Source organism: Setaria viridis, chromosome 5 (genome assembly GCF_005286985.2).
Source record: "Setaria viridis chromosome 5, Setaria_viridis_v4.0, whole genome shotgun sequence".
Lineage (NCBI taxonomy): Eukaryota > Viridiplantae > Streptophyta > Magnoliopsida > Poales > Poaceae > Setaria > Setaria viridis.
The window spans coordinates 42,323,808-42,347,050 of NC_048267.2; the positions used below are offsets into that span (position 1 = coordinate 42,323,808).

The following is a 23,243-nucleotide window of genomic DNA, read 5'->3' on the forward strand; positions in this document are numbered from 1 at the left end:
TTTTCAGGCATTTCACTCGTTTGGAACGGCAGCAGACAGACAAGCCTGAATGTACTTCAGGAACGAGAAATCAGACGGCAAAACTTGTTTTCTATTGTCGCTACTCGCTACAGCCTACAGAGCAATACGTAGTACATTCCAAGACAGTGTTTGCTCGGACAGAACAGGCTGAGCAAGATAAGATCGTATGGGCTGAGCTCTCTCCAAACTCCAGTAGCGCTGTGGGTTGGCGCCCGGGCAGACGTGATGCTCACGCTCACGGCCACCGTCTACCAGCCGAGCAAGCGCTTTGGCCCCTCCTACCTCCCAAGATCTCACCCTTTTTCCATCTTATATATAGCCTCACCGCTCGTCTCCTGCTGCACCGAGTGACACACACACACACACACAGCACACCGGATTTGCGTTGGCTCATTTCCTGCTGAAACGAGAGTTCAGTGTTAGAAGCTACCTTTGGTTGTGCTCCCCTGGACTGGACTGGGAACGGGAAGGACACCACTCCCTCTCTTCCACCTCTGCTCGCCTCCATTTGAGTTTTCAGGCCAAGAGAGATTCGGCTCAGTGAAAGGGAAGCTGAATTGAAGGGGAGTGCGCCGAGATGGAGCATATCGCGAGGTTCTTCTTCGGAGTTTCCGGTGAGCGCCATGGCTTGTTCTCTCTCTCGGTCTGTCTGTGTTCGTATGTCTCCGCCTGAGGTCTCTCTCTCTCGGCTATGTTTTTCAGGAAATGTCATTGCGCTCTTCCTCTTCCTGTCGCCTGTGTAAGTTTTAATTTCCATGTACCCCGCTACTTCGGTATCTGACTGTCTGCAACCGTGCGTTAAAAAAGAAAACCCAGAGAATCAAGATAGTATATAACAAAGACTAGGAAGTCTAGAACAAGGGGAGAATGAGAGAGACAAAAAAGGTTTCGACCTCGTTCAGGTTAAGTTATTTTGGTGAAATTGCAGGGAAACAGAAGATTTTTTGGTAATGGAAAAAACATCCGGGTCCACCCTCTTTCATGAAGAAGGATCAGACCTTAATTACAAGTAATAGCACAAAGCTACACTCACATGAATGAACTCTAAGCAAACCAAATATTAAACACCAATCCGTAAATTAAAGGACAATCCATTCAAAGTGAAGAAGTGCAAGGCAGTCATCTCTAGCGAACGACATGCCATGATTAGGGCTTCGCTGCAACTTGGCCCAAGCCAGTATGTCCTGTTCAGTACTTGCAAAAAAGTTTTTTGTTGGCATCTATCAAAAACCACTTTATACATTGTATTCCAAATAGCAAAACAAAAGTCTGGTTTTCCTCAAAGTCTGAATTCCATCTGGAATGCTTCATTTTCGCAACCATGCCGCACCTTTTCCTGCCTCCTCTGCCTCAGCCGTCAGGAGCACGGCGCATGTTTCTACTTTCTACTGACCGGTGAGAAATCTGGTGAAACTTTTGCAGCGTCACCTTCTGGAGGATCATCCGGAAGCGGTCGACGGAGGACTTCTCCGGCGTGCCCTACAACATGACGCTGCTCAACTGCCTCCTATCGGCTTGGTAACCAACTCTTCCCAAACACAACCTGTGCATGAGCACACTTCATCACATCATTTGTGTTTCTTCAGGACAATAACTTTTCACCTCTCATGTTTTAATCGAGTTCAGACTTCAGACCCATGCAGATTAGCTGGTCTTGATATTCTTAAGCAGGTTCCTGTTAGTATATACTTTTCTGTATTCTTGCAACATGAAAGTGGCTGTAAATAAAACCAGTAAAACTGCCGCACGTGTAGGCGGCACCTAGCTTTACATTTCAGAAATATTGCATGATTTGCTGGATGAAGCAAGGAATTGGCTCGTAGCGTAGTAGCCTCTGTCCAACTCGTCCTGTAGACAGGATGGCACCCGGGACCCACTCGCCAGCACCGTGACAACGACTGCTATTGAACAAAAAAGTTTTTGTGTACCACACAGTCCGTGGACCCTGTCGGCACTGCCAGGATGGAGTGGGGATGACATGTGGGCCACACGGCCCTTGTGCTCGCACATGCAGCTTCACGTTCAAGTGTTTGTAGCCAGCTCCAAAAAGTTTCCATGCTTTTTGGTCATGATGATAATTTTCGTATGCTACTTGTTTTCTTTGGTAGGCAAGAAAAGGTGATTCGTTTGATTTTCACGCGCCCTTGCCAAGCAGAGCGTACGCATGTGGTCATGAACTCATGATGCGTTCATCTTCTGAATCTTTCTGCTGATTTTTGTCTGGAAAAAAAACAAAAACGAAATGTGTAGGTACGGTTTGCCGTTCGTGTCCCCGAACAACATCCTGGTGACGACGATCAACGGGACGGGGTCGCTGATCGAGGCCATCTACGTGGTGATCTTCCTCATCTTCGCAGAGCGTCGGATCCGGCTCCGGATGCTGGGCCTCCTGGGCGTCGTCACCTCCATCTTCGCCGCGGTGGTGCTCATCTCCCTGCTGGCCCTCCACGGCAACGGCCGCAAGATCTTCTGCGGCCTCGCCGCCACCATCTTCTCCATCTGCATGTACGCCTCGCCGCTCTCTATCATGGTAAGCAGTTGTGTATGGTATGGGTAGCTACTTCCATCAACGTAGATTAAGGTTGTCACGACACCAACAAGCATGTGGGGTTTGTGCAGAGGCTGGTGATCAAGACGAAGAGCGTGGAGTTCATGCCGTTCCTGCTGTCCCTGTCCGTGTTCCTCTGCGGCACCTCCTGGTTCATCTACGGCCTCCTCGGCCGCGACCCCTTCATCATTGTACGCTTCCTTCTCTGCTCTCTCTGTCACCCACTGAGGTGCCCATTATCTTCAACACACCGGGCCGGCAGATTAGCACTCTGATGACGGGGATGATCCTATCCGCTGCCGGCCTGTCCGCCGATGGGTACTCGGAACCCAATCGCTGCACCGCTTTCTGTTGGCTGGGCTGGTACAGCGTCCATGCGTCGGCTGCCCTTTCGGTGTCCCCGCCCGGGCACGCGCACATGCCTGCCGTTGCCGAGCCATGATGCACGGGCACCGGTGCGGGCTCCAGCCTCCACTAGTGTGGCCACTGGCCACCACACCCACAGGCACAGCGCGCGCAAGTCGCAGCAACACGACGTCCTCCCCGCCGCTGGGGATGGGGACGGGCCGTGCCCCGGCCTCCTGCACTGTGCATGCAGGATTGGACCAGTGCGACCAGAGCAACAGCGCCGCGCTCTTTCTTGTCGCGACAGCGAACCGCCCAGCGGATGCACCAGCGTTCAGTACAGTTACGACTCTGATTGGAGACTAACGTCCTGAACGCGTTCGCGTTCGTGCTCGTGCAGATTCCCAACGGGTGCGGGAGCTTCCTGGGCCTGACGCAGCTGGTCCTGTACGCCATGTACCGGAAGAACAAGGGCCCCGCCGCGCGGCCCGGCAAGGGGGAGGCCGCCGCCGCCGCCGCGGAGGTGGAGGACGCCAAGAAGGTGGCCACCGCGGTGGAGCTGGCCGACGCCACGACCAACAAGGTCGCCGACACCGTCGCCGACGGCAAGGTCGCCAGCCAGGTGTAGGCGCGCTGCTCTGTGCACCGCGAGGCTTGCTGGTTGGGAGGAGGGGGTGCGTGGTGGCCGTGTCAAGCAGCCTGAAAAACGGTTAAACGGGGCTGCCTGATGGATGGATTGTTAGTTTGCTGATGATGAATTGAAGCGGATTGTTGCTGCTTTTCTTTGCCTTTTGCGCTGTCACACACTGATAAAATGTACCTTCTGGGAGAGCTGACACGGTGTTCTCAAGTCGTGCCTCTGCAAGTGTGAAGTTTTCTTTTGTTTCCCAATGTTTTTCTGATTTTGTCTCTCCCACTGTTTCTCTGAAAAAAATTTGTACTGATCCTTTGTAAGAAACTGACCTGCAAGTTATGTGCGTGATCATTTGCCTAAAGTGCATCACTGCATTGTGAAACCTAACCTGCAAACAAAAGTCTAGCCTGGTTTTATCCGTTCAAAGGAAAAGCATAGCCTGGTTTTTGGAGGGTAAGAAAAAGAAAGAGCACACAACGTCTTCTTTTTTTTTTGAGAGGGGGAGAGCACAAACGTCTAGTCGCGCTGGACCATCTTATATTCTGCTTGGGCCCAAAAATATCATAAATATCGTAGAACTGTGAAGGCCCAAAGGGAGACGGAACCAGCATAGCGGGGGCCCAAGCTGAAAAGTCGGCAAGTTACCCGGCCGGGTTCCAGATGCAGGCCAGGCCAGGCCACATACACAAAATCCAACACCCGTTAACCCGCTAGTCTTCCTTCAGGAGGAAGGAGCCGGCTGTGGCCCCTCTTTGCTCTTTCCGCGCGCATATAAACCGACGCAGCGAACTTCCGATTTCCTTCAAACAAACACTCGACTCGGCTGGCCCCACTAACAGTCGGGCGCGATCCGGAGGAGCGGAGGACCTATCCGTAATTGTAGAAAGTTTTGGGGGAGGATGCCGATAGACATGCCGCGGGGGCTCCCCTTCGCCGTCGACACATGGGGCCCCTCCTCCCGCCACCGGCGCCACCGGTTCCTCACCCACGCGCACCGGGACCACCTCGTCGGCGCCGGTGCCGCCGCCGGCGGGGCTGGCGGCACCGTCTACGCCACCCGCCTCACCTTGTCCCTCGCGCTCGCGCTTCGCCACTTTCCCCAGGTAACTCCTCCCCTCGCTCCCTGTATGTTCCGTTTTGCCTCCAGGCATTTTTTTTCCCTGTTGGGGTGCCTTTTGCTAAACGCTCTTGGGCCGTGGTGGCGCAGCTGGAGAGCTGGGAGTTCGTGGAGATGGAGGTGGGGAGGACGGTGGCGGTGGACGATCCCGCCGGCGCGTTCTCCGTCACCGCGTACGACGCAAATCACTGCCCTGGTAATTTGTTCGTTTCGAACTGTTCCACTTCTTTCCAGGTTATGACAGTACGGTTCATTTCGGTCGATGCGTTGTGAAACTTACTGACTTGGTAATTAGGCGAAAAAAATCAATTATTTACCGAGCACGTGTCACGCGCATGTGCCATGTGTGGTTTAATTTACGGTGTCGATAACGAAATGTGATTTGTTTTGATATAAAGTTAATAAACTGTTTGTAAATGTAATGCTATGCTGTCGCTTTGTGTAGAGATCATATGTCCCTTGTTCTGTCTGATTTGAGCTTGCGCTCATTATGTGCTTTGAGGAGTTAGGCTTATGCTTGGCCTGATTGGTGATTTCAGGGGCGGTCATGTTCTTATTTGAGGGTCAATTTGGTGCCATACTTCACACAGGAGACTGTCGGCTTACATCGGATTGTGTACAAAATTTGCCAACGAAATACATAGCGAAGAAAGGGAATGAAAACATTTGCCGACTTGACTTTGTGTTCCTAGATTGCACCTTTTCCAAGTGCTTCCTCAAGCTACCAAGCAAGGAATCAGCAATCCAGCAGGTTGCCCTTTCTTCTGAGATTAGATATGTTACTATTGTGATGACAAACAGGGATAATTACGATTGAGAAATGATTCAGTGATTGCAGGTTATAGCGTGCATATGGAAGCATCCACATGCACCTTTTGTTTACCTTGCTTGTGACCTTCTTGGGCATGAAGATGTCCTAATTGAGGTGTCAAGGACATTCGGATCAAAGATTTATGTTGACAGGAGATTGGATTGTTTTAAAGCACTATCGCTCACAGCCCCTGAAATCATTACTGATGATCCATCTTCTCGCTTTCAGGCATGTATCCCATGGAATGCATTCAAGACTTTGCATTACTAAGCCTGTCCATTGTGGAAATAATTACCTCAGACTCTCACAGTATTTACAGTCACTATGTCTATATAATGCACATGGAAGCATAACTGTTTCATTTCCATTTAATAGAAAAACAGTTCCTGTCATGCCCATTAAACATGATTTCAGTCATAACATCATGGTTCCTTTTCATCTGTGCAACCGACAAACAGAGAATTTCATATATGCGATATTAAGTCCTCCACCTCCTAAATTCTTGTAATCATTCATCTGTTGGTGTATACCGCATTACCACATCGAGTGATTTCTTACAGTCTTTGTTTGTTGGTTGCAATTCTTAACTCTGCAGATGGTTGGATTCCATCAATTATATGAAAAAGCAAGTAGGAAGCTTGAAGAGGCAAGGGCAAGACTCCAGCCAGAACCCTTGTTTATTCGTCCATCAACCCAGTGGTATGCAATCTGTGCTCGAAGCCAGAAACCCAGCCTAACTGAAGCTGAGCAGGATGAGTACGGAGTCTGGCATATTTGTTTCTCCATTCACTCCTCTCGTGATGAGTTGGAGCAGGCGCTGCAACTTCTGCAACCTCAGTGGGTCATTTCAACAACTCCCCCGTGCTTTGCCATTGAGCTCAGCTATGTAAAGAAACATTGTTTCAAGACCCGCTTGACAGCTGATGATCCGTTGTGGAAAATATTCAGAGATCCTCTTCAAAAGTCTATATCGTCTCCTTCTTCAGTGCTTGCTTCTTCTGAAACACACACAGATAAAGATCACTCAGATTTTGTTGACGAGGATGATCATTCATCGTCCTCCAGTGAAGAATGTACATATTTAGACATCAGTGCCATTGAACTTAAATTTGTGCCATCCCCTCCACCTGAGGAACCAGACATTACATTGTTCGGAAGAGCCAGGTTTGGATCTCAAGCAATTGACATAATGAAAGAAGAGTTATGCAGCCAATACATTGCCTTTGAAGGAGGATATCTTGAAGAAGCTAGGGCACGTGCACTGGCGGATTCGGTTCATAGTAATAGTGAAGACAGTGAGACAAATTCTGCAGCGGATTGTGTTGCTAAGGAAGCACCAGCCTCCCATCAGGATCACATTGATGCTGGAGATGAGATGGGCTCCTGTCAGCATGAATTATCGTCAAGACAGTTAGAAGGATCTCAAGCTCAGTCATTGTCCACTGTTCATCGCAATATATTAGTGCTTGCTGATCAGCATGAAAAGTTTGAAGCTGCAATAGAGTCAAACGCATTAAGTTCTTCCGAAGACTCCAGCCTTTCCTTGGTCAGAAGTGGAGAAACAACTACTTGTAAAAAGGAACCCTTGTGCATTTTTGGATCATCCAAATGTTTGAATCCAAGTTTGAAGAGGCTTTACAGGTCAAGGAATATCCCTGTTCCACGACCTCTCCCGTCACTTGTCAGACTTTTGGAATCCTCAAAGCGGGTCAAAATGCAACCAAGCACTAATTATAGTTTGTTGAATTCACGGCACAGCTTACCCTAACCACATGATCGAGCTCATGCCTCTATATAGCAAAACAATATTCAGATTATCGTGAGTATATAGTTGAGATTATTTCTGAAGAGATACCTGTATAGCCTTGTACAAGTGCTTTGTACGAATTTCAAGTTGTTGTACAGAGTATTGCTGTATTTACGTGACAATTCTATTGGATAACTTGAGTGAATTGTTCTACTACCATTCTTGGCGATTGCTAGGCACCGATAGTGGTGTCAAATCTGTTGTTGAGTCAAAGTTAGTGCTTATGAGTCGTGCACTGAATATCATGATAAAGATTTTGCTAGTGCATTCAGAATTCTTTGACACAGGTGAGTGCAAATATCTTCTTGTTCCCTGATGTACGCAACGCTGGATAATCCAGCAATACTTAATTTCGTACACGGAGCAGGGTCGACACGTTATGATTATACACGAAGCACAGTCGACACGTTATGATTCTGTTCTAAAATACAAATCAATCATGCGACAAGATGATACCATACAACATAGCGCCGGTGTAATTAGCCAAACTCAATTATTCTGACAAGCAGACATCTACGATTAGGTAAGGTACTAAGGTTCAGTTAACAGCCCAGCGGTTCACATCTTTTTACAGTCTGCACCAGAAGCTCCTAAAATACAGCAATACTAATGCAACTCCATGAGCGAGCCTAATGCTCTATTGCCACGCGGAGGAGACGATGAGAGTCTTCTCCCCCCAGCCGAAGTGAAGTCCCCCGTGGTCCTCCTCGAACTTGTACCTATCGCAGTACGATTTCAGTATCGATTTTATTCCACTGATGACATTGCTGTTAAATGGGCATGGTGTGAAGCCAGCCATTGTCATTCTTGCTCTCCATTTCCCAGCAACTTCATATCTGCAGCATCAACAATTTTACTCAACTATAGGAAACTGCAGGATTTACATGTTTTCAGAAAAAAAGGGGTGAGAATTGGCAGGATGCATGACTAGAGATCAGCGCCAGGGAGTACCTCTCCACACGATCAGGACCTTCACAAGCTAAGATATTAACAATTTCCCGTGCGAGGCACTGTCGCTCCACATTCATCCTATCTGGACTTTCCCTTGGAAGTGTAGCATCCAGTGAATCAAAAAGTGCATAGTAGTAATCATAGACTTCACGGAACCTGTGAAAGCCAGATGTTAATGTTAGTACTTTTGGTAAAGATTTAATAGCTGAAACAAAAATAAGAGTTGAAGCCAACAACATAACCCTGAGTACATTATCATCTAGGGCAGATTTTGAGAAAATATCTTCTAAGGCACTAACCTTGTCAGAAAGGGTGCAGTATTAGTATTGGCATCCTGTTCAACAAGGGTCACTAGCTTTGGTTGGAGGCCCTTTACCATGCGAAGGAGCTGGTCTCTCTCGTTCATAATTGAAACACTCTCATCAGGAAGGTGGTGCAGCTGGAATGCAAAATTGACAGCAAGTGCTTCCCCAGGACGACAATCTAGCATTGCAGGTGTAACATCCCCGAGATTAGCACCCACTGCCCTGAACTCAAAAGATACCCCACAGTCCTCTGCAAGCTGCTCTAGGCGTTGCCCAATGACCTTTAGACCTCCGATTGGCCTCTGCACTGTCTCAGGATCATCAACACCAGTTATCCTCAAATGTCGTGGCTTATTTGAATTGTTTTTCAGAAATTGTATCAATGTGATGTATTGGCTGCCCTGATTGATATCGAAGTCGATAATGTGCAATCTTTCTTCACCTTTGCAGGCTTCAAGTATAGCATAATTAGCAGCCATGAAACCCAAACGGAAGCATGGACATATTTCGAAGAGGATTTGCATTGCTGAAAGCTGATAAAGACTTGGAGGATCCTTGCAAGTCAAGGCCTTGTAGATGCCATTCCCTGAAGCTACTATTCTTGCAGCAAGGCCCTCCACCAGGTAGGCTGCAATCCTTTGAGAAGGGTCCCCTTGAATAGAGACCATCTGACGGAGGTCCGATATGATCGCCTGTGCTTCATCTATGTTGTATTCAGATAATGCTGTGGCACAGTCAAATAGCAACTGCTTTGGAGTCCGTGCCGTTCTGCTGTTGCTAACAGCACAACTGATGCTTGATTCTGATTCTTTTGGTGAATTTGGAAGCAATACATTCTTCATGGGATCAGCCCATTCATCATTTATGCTACCTGCCTGTGAAATCTCAAACAAGATGTCATCACCATCGTCAAGTAGAGCGTGCTCCAGCTCCTGAAGCTTCAATCTAATCTCATCTTCATCAAACTGTACTTCAATTTCAGAGCTTTGAGTATCTGACACAGACTGGGAGTTGTGCTGAGAGACATTGGAGACCACTGGCGATTCTTTTGCTGCATCAGAGCATGAGTTGGACTGAGTATCTGCAACACTTGGGGATCGTTCATCGGCAGTTACACAGTATGGTGTTAGTGAAGCCTGCTGACTGCAAAATGAGTTCTGGAATACAGCAGATGATGATCCAGTGAAACCCATGTGCCCATACTCACCATTGTAGGGTTCAGGGCCATAACGAAACAACTGTGTATCAGAGGAAAATCTTTGTGCAGCGAAGTTTGAACTTGGTGCGGCAAATTTATGAATGTAAAGATTATCTGTGTAAGCCGTTGATGGGTCTGCTCGCCTAACAAAAGACATAACTTTTCCCAAATACCTCTGGACCTTTTAGGCTAATCTGGTTCAGGATCTCAGATAACACCAAATCGGTTTGCAGCTTCCTCTGCTTGAATTGATCGAGAAAATCCTCTGATGCCTGAAACAAGAATACAGTATGTCAACTAACCACATGAAACACAATTAGCAGAGTTGGAAATATATAAAGCCACTTTTGACTGGTCAGCACATTTTCAGTTGTCTAGCATCATTCTTCTTTTGATTATGCCACAGATAAAAGTTAAAGGGTGTTCTTTGGGGAAACCACAGCACTGGTACTAGGCATCACTAGATGATTACACATTTGAACGGCCGGAACACACAGTTTTTCCCCCAACTAGTATGCTAGTACTAGAATGTCACTTGACGTCTCTGCTGAGCCTTTAGCCTCGGCTTGATTTCACTGTTGATATATCAAAAGAGCTCGAGCAACCAAATGATCAAGCAAGGTGGAAGTAGAAATCTCTAAAGCATGTTGCAGACGGGATAAAAATGGCTTCTGGGAAAGGTTGGCGACTAACATGCAGCTTCTAGAATATGGTAAGAATTAAGCAACTAAGCATATATGTAAAATATGCGATATTGACTGAATGCCCTCTGCTCCGAAAGATTGTCAACATTGACTGATTACCATGTTCCACACAAGAAAAAGAAAAGACCAGCTAGTTATTCCAGGTATTGAAGAAAAAAATGATAAACTAAGCGAGAATAAGCATACTTAAACACGCAGGATAGGATTGATTATCAGAGTCAAATATCACCATATCAAAGACTACACACCAGAAATGCCAAGACAAAGATGAACACAATACAGCTAATACGCGCCACAATTATAAAATGTTCGCTTTTAGATAAAAAAAAAACTCAACAGCATGTCATCTCTTGCCCCCCCACCCCCCAAAAAAAAAAAAAAAAAAACTGCTCAAACTATGATCAGACCTCCAAACAGAGAGGTACTCAATTTTTTGCTAAAATCGAAATTGTTGCAGTATTCACCAGTAATCCGATCATAAAAAACTCCCAATTGGCACAGACCACATCAAGCAGAGATTAGAACTAATAACACCAAAAAGGTACATCTGTTTCCCCTTCTACCATCACCCTGGCACCGTGAATCCTGTGATTCTCTACAGGCGAGTTCTTAACAACATTACAACATGAACAAGCATGAACCAAACATGTCTTTTCAGAGAGGTACCAACAAGCTTACATGCTTCCAGTTAGCAACTCTGGTCACATGAACAACGCCCTTGACATCAGCAATAAAGAGAAAAAAAGCACCAAAATGGAAGCAGCAAGAAAAAGAGTCAATCTTGCAATCAAGGAGGCAAGAGGTACTCACGGCCAGGGAGATGGTACCAGCAAGTACAGGGGCGAATCAACGGGGCGCCATGAGCAGGATCGGAGGCCGACGAGGTGGGCAACGGAGGGAAGCGACGACGCGAAGGTGCGGAACGGGAAGTGGGGAGCAGCTGCAGGAGGGAGGGGGGAGAAAGGGTTGGTTGGTCGGGGTGGGGCGGCGAAGTCCTATATGTCATACGGTGAGGCGCGGTCAGTACAACCGGCGGCTGTGCAGCGGATCCAACGCGCACCGCCTTCCATCTCTGTTCCCACCCTGGGCATGCTACTATTCGTGGCTCATCCAATCTTTCTCTCTTCAATGAAGTTGTATGTGGACTCGTGATTGAAAAGGTCTTTTAGTTTCAGTTCTTTTTTTTTTATCTTGCCACTGATAGTGTCAAGTTTTCATTCTTTTCTAAAGCTTTTACATTAGTATATTAGACACGATTCCATTTTGTATCTAGAGACCTTTTTCATAGTTCTATATCTGACTATTCCTAGAGAAAAAAAACTATTTCTCCTTTTTTTTATACTACAGTAGGAATTAATTATGTTTCATGTTAATGTGTTTCCCTTTCAGTACGGTAGAGGAGGGATTCTCCTTTCTGTGCCTAAAACATGGCTCCATAGCATTCACCCTGGTATTTCTTTTTTTTCCTTTTTCTTATAACTAGGAGTAGTTCTTTTATGCTCTGTATATCGGTGAATTTGCGAAGATGTAAATCTTTCAAGCATCGGATAAAAAGCTAATAATGGATAGGGTAGAATGACCTCTTAAGGACCAAGTAAACATTGAAGAACGATGCTGATAATTGTTGAAGAGGGAGGTTCGTGAAAAATTCATACATCTATTAAATTTGACAAGATATTGGCTAGCCTTGACATTTTTCCAAGAGATAACCTAATGTTCTAGAACACCATCTTTTGTGGCAAAGAGTCAAGGTCATTGTAGAGCAGAAGAGGCATGCATGGGTTTTCCATGTTTTCTATACCAAGTCATGAAACCAAAAGCTCACAAAGAAGACTCAATGGCCTTGAGATTTTGCATGATTATTAAGGTCGTACGTGTACAGTCAGAGCATTGTTTGTGTCGCTGCACGACATTTTGTATTGAAGGTCAGGTCAACCAAGGCTACATGACCCGGTCTCGTCCACCCACAGAACGTTGAACAGAGATACTCGCTTACACATGATCCTATTACTATCCATTATTTGGTGGTGTGTAGGCTCTCCATATTCCACTACCAGACCAACAAAATCACAAGTACTTAGGCTGCCAATGACCTTTCCTGAGTTCACCATCAAACAAAGGGACCTTTTAACAACATCCCCAATTCATCCACATTCCAAATATTCCATCCAAGTAGCATGCATGAGTATCATGCAAGTTTATCACCTGAAATTAGCTTACTATAATCTCCTTTCACTCTCCTGAGTGTGAACAGCGGTTTATGCTGGGGATTCCGGTAACCAGGCCGCCATCACCCGTTGCTTTCATCCTGTGTGCTTTGGAGTGCAAAACGTTGGGCGCCATCGGATGGAATATGTGCGTGCCCCTGCCGCCACTAATGCTCTCTTGGCTGTTGGCTTTGCAGAGCAGAACGTTAGGCAGGCACGCCCGGAATGTCGTTTCGCATGGCGTCTTTTGACTAATTTCCCACCCCAACTTCTTTAGCTCTTGCGGGATGCTGCCCATGAGGCACCAATCATTTCAGCCCCAACGAAAATTTGCAGGGAATCCAATGCATTGTTGCACTTGCTGATGGTGAGGTATGGCTCTGTGGTTGTGTGTCAGTTATGTTGCTTGCTTGCATATGCATGCCGTGAGGTTGTGCCGTGGCACTGCATTCGACGCAACGGCACGTTGCATTGCATCACAGAGAATCTAGTAGCTCTATTTCGTACACGCTGGTCTGGTGCAATTATGCATGTGTACATCACGCAGCAACAACGGCTCGTGAAGGCGTTGTCGACGACAGCATCTCAGGCAGGACGGTACTGATAATGCAAGTGGTGGCCATCTATCTTTAGTTATCATCTCCTTCAGTTGTTGTTGTTCGAGGATTCGGAAATCCTTTTCCAGGTGAGATGTAGCAGAGCAGTACGCCAGCGATGAACGCAACGCAACGGATCGATAACGTTTTCTCCTCCCCGTCACACAGGAAGATAGAGCCCCGGCCGCATGCAGTCTCACGGGGACGCCAACGCCATAGCTAGGCTCCTAGGCCAGACACTTGTTTGTCGGCAGAAGCAGGCTCCGTGCACTGGCATGCATATGGACGATTTGGGCGACCCTTTCGGCCGGGCGTTTTGTCTGAAGATGGCGATGGACAACCGGATAAGAGCAAGCAAGATGCCAAGATCGACCGGGCGTGTCGTTTGAAGCGCATGCGTGGAGACTTCTCCTCTCCGCTCGTCGATCTTTCCGTCGTTCCGGCTGATGGCTGATGACCAAATGAACTCCGGCGGATTGGATGGAGTTCATCCATATCTGGGATCTCTGCGGAGAATTGACCGTGCTCGCTTGTCAACCGCCCAACAAGTCGTCGACAGTGAGACCTGTTCAGATAGAAGAAGAAGAAGCCACAAGGCACTGGTAGCCACGAATCAAGTCAGCAGCGTAGGAATGCCAATGCTGCAAATAGTCGCACGGACGACCATGCATCTACAGTCCAAAACAAGTTTTTTTTTTTTCCTTCGGGACAGTGGTTAATCGGTAGGTCCATCATGGAAACGACGGGGTCCAAGCCATCAATTGTTCAATTATTAGGTGTCCCGGCCGGTTTTTCGTGTCACATGTATGCCTTTAGCATTCAGTGACTCAGTACGAACGATATCAGAATCGAATCTTGTAATTCTTATTACGATATACTACGATACTATCAAGCCAAAACAATATTAATCACACATTTTGTCCTAAATTTCATAATATTCTATACTATATGAAACTTCCATACGACCTTATATAAATTTCATAATATCCCAATCCTATGATAGTGCATAATAATTGATATAAATAACTTTTTAAATAATTTAATTGTAATAAAATATTGTTTAAGTTAAAATACATTGAGAATAATATGAATAATCCCACTTAAAATTTCCAAAAATCAATTAAATTAATCAAAATTCTGGTCCTTTGGGACGGACTCTTTTTTTTTAGAAAAAATGAGTGCAGAGCGCTTTCCTTTTTCAGATAAGCTCGTCGATCTGTGGTAGGCTACCAGTAGATCTGCGGTAGCTCGGTAGGTAAGGCAGATTTTTGCGCCGGACAAAACAAAACGGCAAATCATTTCGGCCCATCAGAGTGATAGTTTGGTCCCAAAATATGAGTATTATTTACTTTGCCCCAAATCAAACACTTACAAAATTTATAAAAAAAGTTATAATATCTACTGAAATATCAAAAAACAAACTTGAAAATATATTTCATGATGAATCAAATTATCACTATTTGATATCTAAATATTTCCTATAATCCTATATTGTTTGACTTAGGACAAACTTCAAAATCCTTATATTTTGGGATAGATGGAGTAGCAAATAATAATTTACGTTACATATTCAGCCTAATAATAATATAGTAAATAATTTACATACTGAACATTCTACATCTCATGTGTTTGGAGAAGTAATACCCAAAGAGTTCAAGATGCTTGCACTAGACCATCTGGGAGGGCTTCTGCTCCCAAAACGACTGAAGCTTTAGGGAATATTATTTACTACGGCATAAATAGCTCCTACAAATGAAGGTTCCCGCAAGTCAGAGAAGGCATAGCCGGCTACCAAAGGAGCCCTTACTTTGCCTGCAGTATATAGCATTTTTCCTCACTGGTGGAGCAGTAGTATCACTGGCAAAAAAAGAAAAGGAAACCGCATGATGATACTATATGTAGTTAACACGATAAAATGTCATAGAAAAAGAATTGCATCAGTCTTAATAGTGAAAATCATGATTGGTATACGGTTTACATACATGCACTAGACAGTTCCAAATAGATGTGAAATAGTCAAGGACAAGTAAACTTACAAGACTGGCAAACTCTTTGTTCTGCATCTGAATTTTCCGTATGTCTGCAGTAATTTGATCCTGAAACTGAATTTAAAAGGTAGTAAAAATCACAATAAAAAAATATCTCACTAATGTGCTGCAAGTTGCCTAAGTTGAATAATTTTTATTATAACATATTCAAACTCTTTTGGGCAAGTTTGGTTCCAGGAATGGGTAAAATGTTATGTAGATTACTTCACCATGATATCTTATAATTTCTTTGGGAGATGGCAACATTTTCTAACCAAACACACCAATTTATTTACCTGCCTTGATCGACTCTATGGTAAGTCTCTGGTCACGAGAATTTTAATTGTTCACCAAATTGGTTTGTTGTTTTGGAGTTATTACAATTACAATACACGTTGCTGTGGTTTCATTCCATTGTCTTTAGACAGCGGAATACTATTCCAGCACCTACATTATCAGATGCACACAGGCAACCCTTAGAAAGCCGAAACGTGTTGTGAATTAGCACTAGCAGATCACTCCAGTGCCAAAATTTAATTTATCTATTTTCACTTCTCCATTAACTTCTGTACCTCTATTTTTCACATTTCTCCCTATAAGCATTCCTTCTAGTAGTATGACAAGCATAGTAAATAATGATTGGAGATCGATCAAGAGGCCACCACAACACAACCCTCACCAAAAAGGAAAAATCTGCCAACACCCTATGAAGAACCCTGAGATGGGGTAATGGATGTGGGAGGTGGACCCAGCTTTTACGCATCATGTATGACACATAAATAGCAGAGCACATTAAGAAAATTGTTGGACCTAGGGGCTAATGCAGAATCATGACATACATCTGGTGATCATTCCGTTTTGGCTAGCATGATACAGATTGTGTTGGCATAAATAGTACAAACCTTGAGGTTGAAGTTGTATTGTATTAGTCAAACATAACAGTGTAAAAAATTGATTCAGCTGTTACAATCATTAGACAGTAAATTCACCTCATTATTCTGAACTTGAAATACAAGAAGTAAATTTCAGCAGCAGCAGCATAAATGTAACCAACATTAAAATACATAATTCTGGTAAACAATGATTAAGAAATCACCTTGGGGGCAGTAATTAGAGCTTGAGCTTCAGTGCTGCTACGGAAGAACTCGCCGACAAGCTTGAAGAAAGAGCCATTTGTTAAAAAAGCGGAGATTAGAATATAATGTTACTTGGAATACGAACGAGTATTTTAAAATAAATCACAAGAGCAAACATGATGCCCAAACGTAAACTCCTTTCGGTTAAAAATATATGTCCATCTGGACTTTCTAAGGAAATAAGGCAGGTGGCAAATTGTAAAATGAGCCTATTGCCTAACAATCGTTGTTATTATGTTTGTTTGTATGTTTGCTTAATTGATTAGGCATATTTATGTACGGGCGTAAGAAGGTGCCTGAGGTGATGGACATGGACAAAAGATGGACGAACTTGCATTTGGAATTGGAAGGATTAACTTAAAAGGTCAAAAATACTACTGAACTTTACAGGCGAGCAAAAATACATTAGGTGAATTATTTTTTTGGGAAAAGACACTTTCAATTTTCTCATTCTTGTCCCCATAAAAGATACTTTAAAAAAATGTTTCAACATCTGTTAGCATTGTAATAAGGCAGCCATATATAACAGACTGTAAAAGTTCCACTGATTCTAAATCTCTTGATATTTATTGACAAAAGATCAAATATCCCAGTGCATTTTTTTATCTAAACATTCAAAATGCATTTAGATAAAAATAACTATGTACCCACAACGAAATGAAAGGTGCTCTTACCCGAATTATGTAGCTAGTGATCCTGGCATATACTTTCATCATATGCCTTTGGATATTATTTAAAGAATAAATCTAGGAGAGCAACAGTTACCTCTAATATGTTGTTTATTGCTTTTTGGAGAGCCAACTTAACATCAGTAGAATCAAGATCTCCACTTTCGTAATCAACAATAAGTTCCTCCATGCTTGAAAATATCCTGTACAAAGGTAACCAAAACAAATAATTGCAGAAAATGTTGAATTATAGCACCTATATTTGCAGCACTATAAGAACTGTTACCATACAGTTCTTTAGCTAAGTTGATTTACAAAATAGACCTTTCACAAACAGGTTGAAGCAGAAAAGCAGCAGAGGAAAGGTTTTAAATTCCTTTGTCACTCTTGGAGCCTGGAGATAATGGAAGCATCGCAATGATTGTGTTTTCAATGGTGTCTCCCCTCTCAGGAAGTTAAGAGAAACAGTGGATGAAGCTCATCTTTGGTGCCTTGCTTTGCTGGTTCTAGATTGTCTGTACCTCATGTGTGGCACAACTGTATGTTTAGTATAGGTATGTTGGAATGGGTCTTTCTAACATACCATTTGTATTAGGCCCTCTTTCCTTTTAATACAAAGACACGCACCTCATATCTTTTAATACAAAGGCTGCGTTTTTTTTAGATTGAGTGAGAGAACATTACTTGTTACTACCATTCCCTTCCTTCTGAACAACCTCCAAGTTTCCAAACCATGGGAAGGCAACAGACTTTATGTACTCCAAACATGGGTTGTATACTGCTACTCTCGGAGGGCAGAAAGCGCTACTTATTTTTTCATTTACATCATCCTGCAATAAACAAAAACAATAATATAATTGTAGAAAACAGTGGTCAGCTAAGCTAAAAATTAGCCCAAAATAAATATAAATATCATTGCCCACCAAAAGGCACTTTTTAACTTTACAAAGTGTAAACAACTCTAGTGAAGCCAAAATCACAACAGTTTAAGACAAAGCTCTTACGCAGAACATGAATTTTCAGTTTCATATTAATCGGCAATTTTATGATACAACCTCTTAAAAGTTCCAAAAAAAAGACCCTTAGGTACTAGCTTGTTACATGAGCTAAGAGAGAGAATATTGTTTGTTTCGACAGTGAAATACTCTAGGAGAGCCTTAAGGAGCAATACAATATTTTTATCCTCCATATTTCCAAGATTTATATAGGCTCAATGCTCACATAGAAGCTTCATATAATAACCAATGTGCTAAAAGAGGGAATTTCGTGTCTCCAAAACTCATGAATTAAAATAGTTTGTGCAAGTTCCAGATTTGAAATGCAAAAGAAGGCTAACTATCTGCTGCTGTTTGATGCTTAAACTAGGTACCTCCTCATCTAACATGAAGATGGTCCGTCCTGGATCTCTCTCATCCTGGAAGTCAGGATCTTCTAGTAAATTAGGTAGCACACCTGTAAGTGAAGTTAAGGATATATGACATGACATATCACCATTCCATAAAGTTGCAGTTTTCCCCGTCAATCCTCCGAAGACCCAACTAACTCATTTCCCACCATGAACAAGGTAAAACATATATACCCCCCCCCCCCCCCCCCACCAAAAAAAAAAACACAACCACCGCAACAACAAAGAAAAATTATAAATATAAAACACAGGTCTGAGTACGGATACGGTGCAGCAAAATAGTTGGTTTATTCTCCTTAAATATGTCATCACAATAATCTCTAGCTAGCATGATGGTATTTCGCTGATCCATGCTGAATAGCCATACATCTGCCTGCAACAATAAAACCTAAAGGGTTCAGTTTTTCATGTACTGTCAACATTATACAATCAGAATCTGATGAAACTGAATCTTGTTTTCCATCACAAACATGTATGAGACAACAATGATGGCAAAAGCTAATGCAAATCTGCAGACTGATAAACATGTGGCCTACTTGGATGACTAAAATTCTATGCTTGACTTGCTTGGGCAATGCGCATTTGTTTGCCTCTGAATTGTTGGCTGGTTTTGCAATTAAAAGAGTCTAAGCCTAATTTCTCTTATAAGAGAATAATAAAACAAAAGTATGGCAAATGCTATCTAAAAAGATATAATGAAGCCATTAGGGAAAAACCCAACCTTCTGGCATAAAACAGCAGCAACTTGCATACAGGGGTAAATTATCTCAGCAGCAGGCAGCCTTTCTGGCCCATATGGTGCCATATAAGAAGAATAACTGCAGCAAAACAATAATAAATAGACTTGTGTAATACACAAAAGTGAGAAACCTTTTGACGATGGAATGAACAAGTTTAAAAACTAGCAAGTCAAAAAAAGCCTTAAATAATAGGAGATACCTTGCCATTCTCTTCATGGTGTATTTTCTTGAGACATCCATAGCAAGTGGCCAGTAATCAAGCGCACGATGATTCAGTTCGTCTGACAACCATTTGATATCTACTTTGTCTAGGTACATGCCAGCTGCTTCCCACATCGCAATATTATAGCAGCCAATGGCCCGTATTTTATTTAGGTCATTACCAATCCTAGGGTGCCGCTGCAGAAACCAATCTGCCATCAGTATTTTAACTGTACAACCTGCTGTAACCATTTTATTGACATATATCGTCTTCAATATACCCTGCAAAAATGAGAACAGGCACACTTGTGATCAAATTGCTCAGTAATAAACAGCTTGCACTGAAACATTTAAAAACTAATGGCCTGCATGAAAGGTAACCAAGTCATACATATATATTTTATATTAAATATTGGCTTCAGACCATAAACCGACTACAACGCTGACATTGGTGCAGGAATGCTTCTACAGCACTGAAGGCTAATAACTAAAACTTGGAACTTAAAAGCATGTCGTGCATAGCGTATTTCTAAGGCACGCCAATACTGCAAGAAGAGGCAGGGGTAGGGTAACGTTGTTATGGGAGGAAAGCAATGAAAGGGGCTTGAAGAACATAATGCTGCAAACAATTGGCTTTGGATAGGAGCTTTATGGAAATAAGCAATTCATATGCAAGAATCATATATAGAAATAAGCTTGTTAAGCTGCGACAAATACCAAGGGTAATATATTAGTACTCTATATTTTTATGAACATTTTAGGTTTATGTGCCTCTTTACGGGTTCGTCTCTAGCCTAGCCAAACTTATTTGAGACAAAATGCCTGTTTGGTGCTGTAGTTGTTTTTTTCTTTTTGCAATATAAAAATAACTTTATAATTCTTTTGGATCTTATGACACATCAATTATGCATGTAAATTGAAACTGTCTAGAAGCATCAATGTTTATGGGATTTGCATTAAGTTTGGCTGTACCGAGGATTGTCCTATGGGCGGAGTAGTAGAGTGGGACTGTAGGGATTGTCCACATCCGCACGAAATCAATTACTAATGCTGCGGAAGGGGTTCTTTTTTGTTGCTATACCTGCTCTATGTCCATAATTGGGGATGGCTCAAACCAAACATAACAGATGGGATCGAGCTTCTTCTTTAGCATTAGGCATAGCCCATCCTCATAAATGCACTCCTCCCCAATGCTCCTCAGAACTGCAAATCTTTCATCAGGTCTCATCTCCATGGTATCCCTATAGAATAAACACCAGTTTCACATGTCATTACTACATCTTTCAAGACCACATTATGAATTTGATGCAAATATATGGTTAGAAAATACAAGCTCAACTAGAGACATGATTGCAATTTGAACAGAATAGTTAAAGTGCAGAGTAATGCAAATTCATTAGCCATCATTACAACTTTTTGGCAATCGCAGACCCAGAACTTCTAGGACGATGAATGAAATGAACAAAGAAGGGCACCTTAGTAAATCAAAGATTCATAAAAGATTAAAAGCAAAATATGATGTTCAAATTGTTTAGACTGGAATGGATATCTCTGGAATAATTTTTATAAATTACAAAATAATTAAGCCTGGGATAGGAGTGCCTGGAAAACAGCTATTCATGTGCCTGAACCTTGATTTGTAGCTCTTGTTGGGTTTCAACTCTAGCCTACCCCAACTTGCTTGGGACTGAAAGGCTATTATTGTTGTTGTACAAAATAATTAAGAAAACAATATTTTTTTAGTTGACGGATCATTTAGATTTTAAATTCCCTATCCCCCCACTCCCTGTCTATCAATTAGTTGTGGTGCGGGGGTTTTAGTTGAATTAAAAGATAACTGGAAATAAACCAGCATTAGTAAAGGATTGGACAGACAAGAAGAGACAATGCCAGAACAAAACAATAAAAGCAAGTTATGGTTCATTTAGCACAAACAAAAGAGATCAATAAATATAAGTCTTGGGGATTGATCACCACTCTACGCCAGTTCAATAGTACAAGGTAGAGGCAAAACTGCGAGAACCAAGTACCTTGGGTTGGCACTTGGGGTGCCGGAAGGAGACCTGGAGCCTGGAGGCACATCCAGGGTTTTGAGTTGGGGTGGTCCAACTTGGCATAAACTTTTTTAACAACACAAATGTAATATGCCAAGCTATACAAGTATAGAATTTGCCAAAAGCACAAAATGATACATCAATAAGGTGTCTTAAAAAAAATTAAAGCAAACAATCACATCGGAAATTTGCCTTGAAGAAGTTTACACATCTACAGTAGTTCAAAGAAGATTACACTACAATACTACTTCTTATCAGGATTATGTCTTCTCATGGCCATAAATCTTATCATCTTCACTTGCTTTGAAGATACAGATACGAATGTGACTAACAATCATCCATCTTCATGTTCCACTGTACAATACAAATGCTCAATGTCTCAATTCCCCGCTTAATTAATACATCATACCCTACCCCCTACGTTTCTATTTTGGCTATGTATATAATCTTAACAGTAAAAGCAAGTTAAAATATCATAAGATGCTGCAATTCACCTCTCGGACAGTCCTTAATCGGTCTTGGTCTCTGTCTCTATCTCTGCGAGACTGTGGAGGTTTGGTGCCCACCGCTCAGACCCTGTCGACTGCCCTCTTGCCACCCTGGTGGTGCGAGGCTAGTCCGCCCTAGTCCGGAGACCTGTGCCGACTTCCCTGGATCCTGGACCTCCCGCCGGTGCACGCGGCTAGGGTTTCGGCGTCGGGGAGGGGAGTCGCATGCGGACGGAGGAGGAGGGTACTCGGGGTTAGTTTTATTTCCGTGCCTAGGCCCAGTCCGTTTGAATCACGAAATTCGGCCCTCACCGTTTGTAGCGACGGTTGAAACTTGCAAGGACTCTCACACGAAATTCCTTTCCTTTTGCGCATCCCCCGCACGGGTCATGAAAGGGTTGGTTGTTCTCGCTCTCGGGCTATGATTCTTTTGGAAAAAAAGTCCTATTCACCCCCGAGACCATGGGTTGAGTCCACGCGTCTGGAGCAGAGCAGGCAGGGCCGAGCGAGGCGGCACAACGGGGCTATGGATTGGCGGCCAGCGGAACGCGGCGGCAAGTAGGCTCGCGAAGGGCGCGCATTCTCGACGGAAAATGCCTCCCTACAGCTTGCCGGCGAGCACACATGCGCGCTTGTCTCGTTTTGATGGATTCTTTTTGCTTGCTTAGACAGATTGAGGATAAACGATTGCTAATTCTTCGACTGAGAACAAACGATGCTGATTCTTGGATTGAGAACAAACATCCGATGATTCTTGGATCGAGCATCCAAATCAATCCGTGCACGGATTTAATAGGAGCGAGCTTGATGGACAAATTGGTAGCTTGGGTGTTTGCTTGTGTGATGTTGCAACCGCTGCCCTCGTGCATCAGAGAAGGATTAGGCCATGGATTGATGGATTTAGTGCTAGCGCGAGCAAGAAGAAGGAAGCAAGGATTAGGTATGACTGATGAGCATGTAGGTGGCGCGTGGGTGGTGTTCTCCGGCGTCCGCCGCCCACGCCCGATCTTCTTGCGTCGCGCTTGCCCGATTCTTGCCTGCTCTTGTTTTGATTTGTAATTGGAGAGGTCGTCGGTGGATAGGCCAAGGAGGAGGAAGTTGAGGCGTTCTTGGAGCCCCGTCGAGTAGCACAGGGGTCCGCATGCGCGGATGGCCGGCATAACTTGACGACGGCAAGGGAGTCCTTCATGAAATTTATACGCAGTGGAGGAAATGACATGTCACCACATTCTTTACCATGAAAATGAATCGGTTTCTTCTCAAAAAGCTGTTCAGGACTG

The 23,243-nt window shown here is 43.7% G+C and overlaps 4 protein-coding genes across 8 annotated transcripts; 2 read left to right on the forward strand and 2 right to left on the reverse strand.

Moving 5' to 3' along the window:
- Positions 1-231: 231 nt before the first annotated feature.
- Positions 232-3,930, forward strand: LOC117858170 (bidirectional sugar transporter SWEET1a). Of its 2 annotated transcripts, XM_034741184.2 has the most exons (6): positions 239-635; positions 724-760; positions 1,444-1,539; positions 2,272-2,551; positions 2,641-2,760; positions 3,315-3,930. In XM_034741184.2, exons 1-6 carry the CDS (start codon positions 599-601, stop codon positions 3,540-3,542), a joined length of 798 nt encoding a protein of 265 aa, XP_034597075.1. In that variant the 5' UTR covers positions 239-598; the 3' UTR covers positions 3,543-3,930. The 2 variants fall into 2 exon arrangements, with proteins under 2 accessions (XP_034597076.1, XP_034597075.1); XM_034741185.2 differs by lacking the exon at positions 724-760 and having other exon boundaries at positions 232-635.
- A 151-nt stretch (positions 3,931-4,081) lies between these two features.
- LOC117858168 (uncharacterized) lies at positions 4,082-7,442 on the forward strand. The gene is made up of 5 exons (XM_034741179.2): positions 4,082-4,651; positions 4,756-4,861; positions 5,205-5,416; positions 5,504-5,704; positions 6,072-7,442. The coding sequence occupies exons 1-5, from the start codon at positions 4,448-4,450 to the stop codon at positions 7,242-7,244; spliced, it is 1,896 nt and encodes a 631-aa protein (XP_034597070.1). The 5' UTR covers positions 4,082-4,447; the 3' UTR covers positions 7,245-7,442.
- Positions 7,443-7,736: 294 nt separating this feature from the next.
- On the reverse strand, positions 7,737-11,503 carry LOC117858169 (scarecrow-like protein 1). Of its 2 annotated transcripts, none has more exons than XM_034741183.2 (4): positions 11,269-11,503; positions 8,534-10,009; positions 8,235-8,390; positions 7,737-8,119 (listed from the first exon to the last, which is right to left on the reverse strand). In XM_034741183.2, the coding sequence occupies exons 2-4, from the start codon at positions 9,892-9,894 to the stop codon at positions 7,921-7,923; spliced, it is 1,716 nt and encodes a 571-aa protein (XP_034597074.1). In that variant the 5' UTR covers positions 9,895-10,009; positions 11,269-11,503; the 3' UTR covers positions 7,737-7,920. The 2 variants fall into 2 exon arrangements, with proteins under 2 accessions (XP_034597074.1, XP_034597073.1); XM_034741182.2 differs by having other exon boundaries at positions 11,252-11,502.
- Positions 11,504-14,752: 3,249 nt separating this feature from the next.
- Positions 14,753-23,113, reverse strand: LOC117854778 (tyrosine--tRNA ligase 1, cytoplasmic). 3 transcript variants are annotated; one of them, XM_034737030.2, is made up of 12 exons: positions 21,970-23,113; positions 21,452-21,573; positions 20,503-20,662; positions 19,420-19,703; positions 19,202-19,298; positions 18,748-18,853; positions 18,445-18,527; positions 17,760-17,905; positions 17,173-17,278; positions 16,368-16,427; positions 15,281-15,346; positions 14,753-15,101 (listed from the first exon to the last, which is right to left on the reverse strand). In XM_034737030.2, the coding sequence occupies exons 3-12, from the start codon at positions 20,653-20,655 to the stop codon at positions 15,099-15,101; spliced, it is 1,104 nt and encodes a 367-aa protein (XP_034592921.1). In that variant the 5' UTR covers positions 20,656-20,662; positions 21,452-21,573; positions 21,970-23,113; the 3' UTR covers positions 14,753-15,098. The 3 variants fall into 3 exon arrangements, with proteins under 3 accessions (XP_034592921.1, XP_034592920.1, XP_034592919.1); XM_034737029.2 differs by lacking the exon at positions 21,452-21,573 and having other exon boundaries at positions 21,970-22,157; positions 22,276-23,111; XM_034737028.2 differs by lacking the exon at positions 21,452-21,573 and having other exon boundaries at positions 21,970-23,111.
- Between the last annotated feature and the right edge of the window lie 130 nt (positions 23,114-23,243).